We start from the raw sequence: 9989 nt of genomic DNA, 5'->3' as shown, positions 1-9989 counted from the left end.
AAACCTGGAGGCTGGAAGCAGGACTCAGGTCCCTGAGCTCTTTTCCCATACACCAGCTTTTACATTGCTGCCCTCATGCTCAGTTAAGCAGCAAGGGGGATCCAGCAGAAGCAAGGAGCCAGGAGATTTTCTCAGAGACCTTTTTTTAAATCACTGCCTTGCTGCTAAACTGGGTGGCAGGGGTGGCAAGGGGAAATGAGCAGGAGCCAGCAAAGTCCTTTACCTCTCCCTGAAAGCAGGGTCTGCCCAGTTTGGGGAAGACGTACTGGTTTAGGGAAACATGCCTTCTCAAGACCAGATGGACCCCAGTCTTGGGAAGACAAGGAGCCTTTCCTTCACCTACATTTCTCCTGGTCCACAGGAGGAGCTAAGCCAGGGAAAGTGTACAGCAGTGGTCACCAACCAGTGGATCTCAATCCACTGGTATATCTCAGAGCCTCTTGGAGTTGATCTGAGGCTGGGGTGGGGGGCTGAGTGACCGCGTGCATGCACACGTACCCCAGCCCAGCAGGTCAGTCTGTGGGGGAGGGAAGGGGCGGGGGCTAGATCGAGGGCCCCGCAGTGAGGGACAGTGCTGCAGAGGCAGGAGCAGGGGTAAGTTGAGTGGGGCCCCAGCTGGGCAGGACTTACCTGCTGAGAAGGTGAGCACCCAAAGACTTTTTTCTCCCTCTGCCTTGATCTGCGCCCCCCTTCTTTCCCCACAGACTTACCTGCTAGCTGGGGGGGGGGGAGGGGAGGCAGTGGCACATGGTAGATCTTGTGTTGCTTTTAAATGACAAAGGTGATCTCCTACTTAAAAAGGCTGGAGACCACTGGTTTACAGACATTCAGTCTCCCAGGAATGATTTAACCCCAGTTGTTGCCAAGTTAATTGCTCTTGGTTATTTTACTCCAGGGGAAAAAGCATGAACATTTGTACATTTTTGGTTTCTACCAGGAGAACAATTATTCTTCTGGAAGAAACTGAATGTCTGTACCTAGAGCCAGTGAGTATCACCCATGTGACCTCAAAACCCATGGCCTAAAGAGCATAAAAATGAGTTTATGGGTAGAAGTTTCAAGAGCATTTAACTGAAAAGGGAGCTCAGGTTCCTTTTTCATAAGTGACTTGAGCATTAAGGAGCCTAAATTCCATTCAATTTCAGCTTTGGTTCCTAAGTGTCTACAGTCAAGTTTACACTCTAGATTTCTGTAGTTTTATTGTTGTGGGTTTTTTAAATATTTTTTCTGACATTTGTTATTTTTATTACAGGAGATTTAGGCTTACAAAACAAAATTAACTTGGCGCACAAACTACGTAAGCAACCCAAAGGTATATAAAAACATTTACTGCACCTTTCATTCATTTTTACAAAAACAAAAGCAAACTTAAAAGGCCAGTGTAAACTTTCACATGCAAAAATATATTGCCACTATTTTGATTTGGTAGATACAAACCTGATTTTGAATCTGATAAGAAAACTTACAAGAAATGTTTGCATGTTGTTATAACTAATTTTTGTCTCCTGTACCAGGCAGCATGCAGAAACTACTATTTTGGTACTAGATTTAGAACGACATTCTGAATGTAAACAGAGACCATTATTTTATTTTATACCATACCTCTACATCCCTGCTTCTGGCAACTTCAGCAAAATTTTCTTGTTGTTCCAGGGTTTTGTCCACCTTATCATCTGTCATGCAAAAGCACCTCAATCGTGCTTCAATGGGATCATGTGATTTGGCAAAAACTACAAATTTGGCCATGTACGGCACACAAATAATCTCTCTGTACACTTGGGAGGCAAAAGTGACAGATTCCTGTATCTGCCGACAATCTATCAACCAAAACCTGTGGAAGAAAATATAGAGTGGTTTTACCAATACAGCATGCTGTAAGCAACACCAGCTCTCAAAATGCTAATTTATACTGCAACCTGGTCTCACTGTCTTGTACACCACAACCATGTTGATCTAAGCGGAATGTAAAAGCACAAGATATTTGAAATTCCTTGTTTTGGGCAGATGAGAGTAAGGATAACCATAATGTACTTTTTAAAGATTGTTTTTAAATGATATAATCTCAGATTCTGCAAAGACACTCACATGCGTTTTGCTTTACTCCCATTAAGTTAAGGTTAAGCATATTTGTAACTCTTCAGGATAGGTCTATAAATGGAGCTCTTTGTGTGACCCATAAATTTTAAATAATGCCCATATCATCAGAAAAAGATGTGTTTTATGGAGATAATCAGTATTTAATAGGACATGAAAGGAAAATCTTTCTATGGTAAATATTCCCCTCTGCTGTTCAATTGCTGCAGTAGGGTAAGATAAATTTACCAGAGTGAACCAGGAAATCCAGGGATATTTGGTGTTTTACACAATGACACCTGTCATGCTACTTGTCAAAGTCTTCTTGACTGGATACCTCCCTAATGCTTTATAAGACTCAGTGATGCTGAGACCACACTTCCTCGTGTGTGTGCTGAACCCTCTGCACTTCAGAGCATGGCCGAGGATATGAAGTTTGAACCAGAACTCTTTGTTAAATACCAGACAAAATTACTTCTACAGGTACTCCAACTGTGCAGACTCTAAGCTCATGTTTATTCCGTGTGTTAGATCCTACCAACAGGAGGGTTTTGGCTGATTTTACATACATAAGGGTGTGGAAAGATGAACAGTTAAAGTTATTTAAAAATATAGTGCTTTTCATCTGTCTACTCTATTCTGTACCAGTGGAAGTTAAACTGTTGTAACTTTAAACCTGTTTCATTCAGGTTTAAGATTTCAGTAGCTTAGCTCCGTTATACTGGATGTTTTAACCAGTTCAGGTGCCATGCACCCTCAAGCAGTAAATCTCTTTCCTTCAAAATGGTATTGTATACTGTATGCACAATTTAATTTTAAAGGCTAAGTCAAAAAGTCAAAAAGTCCAAGGCAGAATTGATTCAATCTTCACAGGTTAGTTTAAACTGCACAGATTGAACTGATAAGTAAGTGAAAAGACATTTATTTGCTTTTGATTCTGGAAATGCAGCTCCATGCCTGCAGTGGTCTAGGCCAGAAGCCAGGGGGTAGCAAAGCATGCCTCCCTGCTCAGCTGGAGCACAACTTGGGCCAAGCTGATTTTCTGTATGGGCATCCTTGCCATTCATAAGATTCTTCCAGTATAGATGTCTGCTGTGTATCTGTTATGCCATTGTAAAAGATGCTATGTACTTCATATCCTATCTGCTTGCTTCTCTTAACCAGACTCTCAACATGACTGTTACTATGGGCTAGCAAACTGTGCTGTTTGCATGTATTATGCATCTAAAGGCCCCCACTATGTGTTATATCTATTACTACCTTGTTAATTGCACAATAAATTTAGACTGGCTACACATGCAAATTAACTAAGGCAACTTAAAAAAGGTCCAAACAGCTAAAACAGTATTGCTCAAAAATGTGTCATAAGTGTATAGCTGGTTTCTATCCAGCTTTAATTTGCACAAGTAGGCAGTCTGCAGCTGGAAGACCACAGCTGCTGCAATCTTCTAACTACTGAAAAGCACAACATGCCCCCGAGGCTGAGAGGTCGCAGCTAGTGGGATCTCCCAGATATGGGGGGGCACTCCATGCAGTGGCTGGTAGATTGCTGCTGCAGTGATCTCCCAGCCACTGAGATCTTCCAGCCATCGGGTGCTCCACTCACTCCCCAGGACAGAATATCACAGCAGTACCCCACAGTTACTGGAGCTGAGAGTCTCAGAGATAACAGGATTCTCAATCCTGGCTGTACGCCATTAACAGCTGGGGCTGAGAGTCCACCAGCTGACAGGGCTCAGTCCCAGCTGTGCATGGGGTACAGCTGGGACTGAGAACCCAATCAGCTGTAGGACTCTCAGCCCTGGCTTTATGTGGTCCCCATGGCTGAGAGTCCCATTAGCAGAGAGAGCTCCCAGCTGCAGGAGCCAGCTTCTTGCCAATGCAGGGGGAGCCCAGGATTGGGTTCCCGTCTGAAATGGCAACAAGGTGCAATGGGATCTAATGCATGACCCCACAATTGTGCCTCCTGCCGTGCATGTGTGGCATGGTGGAAATCAGTTGTGTGGATCATGCATTAGATCCCATTGGGGTGTTTGCTGTAGCCATGTTGGTCTAAAGACATAGGCAGACAAGGGTAAATGTGATATCTTTTACTAGACCAACTAAAATAGATGGAAAAATTCTTCTTTGCAAGTTTTTCGGTACAAACACCCTTCTTCAGGCAGAGGAAGCATCTGCAGTTGTTTTGTGCTCGCCTGGATGGGTCACATCTGGAGTACTGTTTTCAGTTTTTGGCCCCCCACTACAAAAAGGATGTGGACAAATGGGAGAGAGTCCAGCAGAGGGCAACAAAAATGGTTCAGGGGCTGGAACACATGACTTATGAAGAGACGCTGAGGGAACTGAGTTTATTTAGTCTGGAGAAGAGAAGACCAAGTGGGGATTTAATAGCAGTCTTCAACTACCTGACGGGGGGCTCAAAAAGAGGATGGATCTAGACTGTTCTCAGTGGTGACAGATGACAGAACAAGGAGCAATGGTCTCAAGTTACAAAAAGGGAGGGAGGTTTTATTTAGATATTAGGAAAAACTTTCTCACTGGGAGGGTGGTGAAGCACTGGAACGGGTTACCTAGAGAGGTGGTGGAATCTCCATCCTTGGAGGCTTTTAAGGTCCACCTTGACACAGCCCTGGCTGGAATGATGTAGTTGGGGATGGTCCCTTTTTCAGCATGGGGTTGGGTTAAATGACCTCCAGAGGTCCCTTCCAACCCTAATTTTCTATGATTCTATGATTTTATTTTCTTGAATAGAAAACGACCCTGATTATAAGACAACCTTCCCTCCAACTGGATTCTATATATGGAAAATTTATAAATTGGTTATAATGTTTCAGGTATTGAACCTAAATATTGGAGTTTTGCTTTTAATTTGCCCCTGTCTTATAGCTACAGTAGGGGAAAATAAATCTGGTGAGGAGCTCCTTTGCTCTCTGCTTCCCCCCACCTTTTTCCCCTGGCAGCCCCTTCCCCTTTTCCTTGCTGTCAGACCCTGCTCTCCCTGAGCATGTGAAAATGAGCTTGAAATTAAACATGGCTGTAGCTACTTGCATATAGTACCCATGCACTTAGTTCATCCAGAATTGATGCATGACCTTTCTTTTAGAAACTGCTGCAAGTTTTAGCAAAAGTTTTCCATAAACACACTTTTGAGCAGCACTTTGGCACCTGCTTATAAGTATGTATCATAGTAGTCCAAACCAAAGTCTTGTGATTTACCTCACAATTCATTGGGCTGGGCCCCACCGAAGTCAACAGGATTTCAAATCACAAAGGACTGCCCCCTCCCCACCCCCCCAAAATGATCCATGTGATAATTAGCCCCCATTCATAACTGGAACTGCATGTTCTTGTTATGAGTCCGGGGATATTCCTAAAATTTATATGCAGATGAGGCGTAGGACAACCTGGACCAGCTTCACCTCATGGCAGGACTACACTAATCATATGGACAGGCTGATAGAGGGAGTGACAGAAGGATTCTGGTGAACACTTTGGGGCCTCACTTGATGATGTTTGCCAGGAATTAAAGCCTGGTGAAGAAACAGAAATCACTGGAAATGGGAAAGAAAGTCACAGTTCAGATACAGGAGTGAAGAGAAAGACAAAGGGTGCTGACAGACGTGGGAGGAAAAAGAAACAGCAGTGCATTACTTCAATCTGGCTCCGCAGCACCTGCAGAGATTGGGTGCTTAGCGGGGCTTTTTGGCACTTTAAGCTAAAGCTGATTTAATCAGCTATTAGATGAAAGTGCCAAAAAAGCCGCACTAAAGTGCCCGATCTCTACAGATGTTGGGAAATCTGGGTGCAACTAATGCACTGCTTCTTCTGGCCATGTGTTGGGCTCAGCATGGGAGCACACAATGTTGAAAGTAAAGCACTGTTTTTTTCCCGCCACGTCTGCAAGCAGCCAAAATGTATACAATATCATGGCTCACCATGAAAAAGAGTTGGTGGTGAGAGAGACTGTGCTTAATGGGCATTACCATGTCTTATTCAGATGGGCTGCACTAACCTGTCATTGTGGTAGGTTTCCAACAGTATGTTTGTCCAAGATGGGCCATGTGTTTTATAGTCATGCTCAGCGTTCATGGCATTTAATGTACTTCATAGTTGGTTTCCATTGCTGATCACACGCTGCTTTTGACAGCAGTTTAATGTTAGACAGTGCATTTAGTGAGATTTCTTTGTATGCAATTATAAAATGAAGGGCTTTTTTTCTCTTTGCAATCAGGGGGGGAAAAACCTCATCTTGCATTCAAGTAAATATGATATAACTATTCATTATTAATAAACCTTGTTGTAATGAAATACTATCTTTCATAAGCTAGCCAGGTTGCACTATTAGAATTCCCTTTCTGCAAAGCCAGCCTTCACGTAAAATCTTGCATAAAGTTTTTATAACAGGATCTTTCTGTGTGTCATCTGTTAGTTTGTTCAATACATTTGTGAAGAGTCAACTGCATAGATTACCTTTTTATAAACGATCCATGACCTGGTACTGAAGTGGGTTTCACTACAGCAATTAACATTTTCTTACCAAGAGCATGTGTCATTTTAAGATAATTTTCTGCAGATGAAGTAATATGTGCTATAGAATTGTAGGTGGTTTGCCAAGAGTTTTAGAGAAAAAAATCACCTGAAGTGCTTCAGATCCAACTGTACTGCAACCTGTGCTCCATGGGTAGGGGTGTACTGATTGAGATTTTTTGGGTCAATACTGATGGCCAATTTTTAACGAGCCACATCAGCTGATACTGATCCAATCACCAATATGTAGCCCCCAGCATACAGTGGCAACTGGCTAGTAAATCTGTTGTGGGGGAAGGGGCAGGGGAAAGGAAGAGGTATGGGGGGGCAGATCAAGGCCCCTATGGTGCGGAAGGAAGTGGGGCTGGGCCAGGGGCAGGTGCTGCCCAGCTGGGGTGGGACATGGGTGGGACCTGCAATCAGCTTGTCTAGGAGTTACAGGGGGCAGCTCTTGCCACTACATGCACCCCAGGAGGGCATGGGGGGCATGTGCCCCTGGATTTGTGCATAGACAGGCTGCCCCTAGGGGCTGGGGGCAGTGCTGGGCTCTTCCTAGCAGTGGAGCTGGACCAGGCTGCGCTCAGGGTGGGTGGTGGTGGCAGTGGGAGGGGGAGTTACAGGGGGAGCTGCAACCACCCCAAAATTCACTATAACTCCCCTCCCAGTGCCGCCACTGCATGTCCCAAGTGCAGCCCAGCCCAGCCCCCTGCCGCGAATAGCCCAGCACCACCCCTGGTCCCAGCCCACAGCGGTAGTCCACCCTCACCCTGCGCACAGATCTAGGGGGCACACACCCTCCTGCATGCCCTTCCAGGGTGCACACAGTGATGGGAGCCACTACTCCCTCCCCCTGCCCCCCCGGACAAGCTGCAGCTCCATCCCGCACCCTGTCCCACCCCAGCTGGGCAGCTCCTGCCTCTGCCCCAGCCCCACTCCCTCCCTCACCATGGGGACCTCAATCTGCCCCCCTCCCCATGTCCCTTTCCTCCCCTTACCCCTTCCCCCACAACAGACTTACCAGCCGGACCAGCTGCTCTCCACAGAGCTGGGCTGTGCTCCTGCCGCCTGCATGCCGCACTGTGGCTGGATGCATGCACATGGCATTTATCAACTACATCAGCCAAAAAAAGGCAATTGCCGGTACAGTCAATTTTCCTTACATCAGTGCTGAGCTGATATGGGACCAATGTATCGATGCACCTCTAGCCATGTATGTAGCAATGACTTTTTTTTGTGGTAAATATAAAAGCTAGTAGTTCCTTCTCAATATAGGCACTTTTTTCCCCATTCCTTCAGAGTTTGCATTATATACAAGGCCTGGCCTCTGTATTGTAGCTGACTATTCCCTAAATATCTTTGGATAAATTTGCTCGAATGGTACCTGGATCAGAGAATTTGAATACCAGTATTGTGTGCAAAGAATCTAATCATTCCCAGGATGGTCTGGAATAATTTAGGAATTTTGTAGAGGTTTCATGTTGGCTATGACTTCAATGTTGCTTTCATTTGGCTTGATTTCTTTGGCTCCTTTTACAATGAACTGGATTTTATCTGGACTGAAAGTGGCATTTTGCACTTAGGCCTTTGCTATCGCTTGTTTCATTATCAGACCATGTTCCGAAATGATGCTCCTATTATCTTGCCATCTGCTATTTGTACAGATGTCTGCAATATCTCTAAATGTTTCATTGTTCTTTTATTGCAACTCTTCACTAGTTGGCCTTAATCAAAAGGGCAGATACAGAAACTTGTAGTGGGCCCTAGGGTATATTGAAAGGGCATAGTTCCAGTTCTCTCTTACCTACTTTGCTTTGCAAATATCTGTCTCTCACCTAGAATAATAAATATGCTTTTATTGGTCAGCACTGAACATCTGTTCATGTGGAGATAGAGTATGTGGTCTCACAATAGCCTTGTTAAAAATTCTAGCATGCAGGCAAATCCTAATCCTGCCACTTTTCTTTTTTATGACAAACTTCATGGAACGGGTGAGTTCACTTTTGCTATGACCCTTCTTCTGGTAGCTAATTAACTGCATCTTTGAATCTCTGTCACTACAGCAAAAGGTACATTTCTCTATCCTTATACAACCAGTGGGTCCATATGTAGGTGAGGCTTCCTTTGGAAGTTGTCTAGCTCCCTGAAGACTTCGCTGTACTATTGTCATTAGACCTTCTTTAAGGTTAAGTATATTGGTGTGCATTAAGGGTGTCAAAGATATGGATTGTGGCCTGGATCCAGCCCACAGAGCTGGTGGGCAGTTGGGAGCTAGGGGCATGGCCATGGAGGGGAAGGGCCTGCCATAGAATTTTGGGCCCTTGGGCCCTGCTGGACATGGCCATTGGCAGCACAAGGGTAAGTGAGGGTTACCTGTTCACCCTGTGGCTATTTAGCGCACCATTGCCTGATTCTTGTGGACACCCCCAGCACCGCAGATCTGGTATGGGAGCAGCCCAGGTCTGGCCCAGGACCTAGCGTGACTTTGACACCTCTGGCATACAGTATGCCCATTCTATGTATTAAGTCTGGCAGTTTGCTGGCTTCTCTGCCTGCACAAACCTTCACAACAAAGAAATGAAAACTGATAAAAATTTCTGACTCTTGCTGCTGGTAGGGGGCCCTAGTCTTCAGAGTCTATGCTGGGCCTGTCACAAGACATTTACTGTGGAGTAGACTAATTAGCTTGACAGTAAATGCCTCAGTGTCTACACATGCACCCCTATTAGGCTGAAGTAAACTAAGAAACTTCACAGCAGTGCATGTGTAGACACTGACCTGGGCTGGCTGGAGCACAAAGTTGCTTCAGTGACAGGGCTGCCTGCCGGCTAGTCCCACACTGGACCATCCTCATGCCCCCACCAGCTACTCTACAGCACATTCAGCCAAGTTGCAGCAGCCTCAGGCCAACAGGCCACCCCCCCAGACCTCCTGCCAGCTGGGGCTGCTTGGACCTGGCTCAACATGCTGCAGTCCCGGGCACACGTGTAAACATGGTGGTAGGGGGGTGGAAATTCTGGTTCAATAAGTGCTGGAGTTTATTGTGTCACATTTATATGCTCGTGTAGACACGCCTGCTAGCAATTAATGAGAAGCAAATGCTTCCTACAAAAGAATGCCAGCCAGTTTTCAGCAATTTCCTGCAGGAACGTTCACTTAAATCTATGCTCACAAAAGAAATTTAGTTCAGGTGGCATGGTAACAGACCCATGCGAATGGTACGTACATGCTGCAGACAGTAGATACAAGTTATAACATAATTCATGTACCCCTTGGGATTCAAGCCTAGAACTTCAGCTCCCAAAACAGGCTTCTATCCCGAGTCAAAAGGGAAAGCCTGGTACTAACAATGGTAGCAGTTGAGGAACATTATTCACAAAAATTGAGAATAT

At 45.1% G+C, this 9989-nt stretch overlaps 1 protein-coding gene across 15 annotated transcripts in view; it reads right to left on the bottom strand.

The window, feature by feature from the left end:
* The window catches only part of ANK2 (ankyrin 2), a 779379-nt gene that overhangs the window by 78960 nt on the left and 690430 nt on the right, over positions 1 to 9989 (bottom strand). For all 15 annotated transcript variants that reach the window (XM_019521994.1, XM_019522000.1, XM_019521987.1 and 12 more), the window contains one exon: positions 1603 to 1831. In XM_019521994.1, coding sequence (XP_019377539.1) covers positions 1603 to 1831 — 229 coding nt within the window. The remainder of the gene's footprint in view (positions 1 to 1602; positions 1832 to 9989) is intronic.

The sequence above is a fragment of the Gavialis gangeticus genome, unplaced genomic scaffold (genome assembly GCF_001723915.1).
Source record: "Gavialis gangeticus isolate Ggan-Ray unplaced genomic scaffold, GavGan_comp1, whole genome shotgun sequence".
Lineage (NCBI taxonomy): Eukaryota > Metazoa > Chordata > Crocodylia > Gavialidae > Gavialis > Gavialis gangeticus.
Note: the sequence above shows the minus strand (reverse complement) of the source record. Positions and strands in the feature narration are given on the sequence as shown.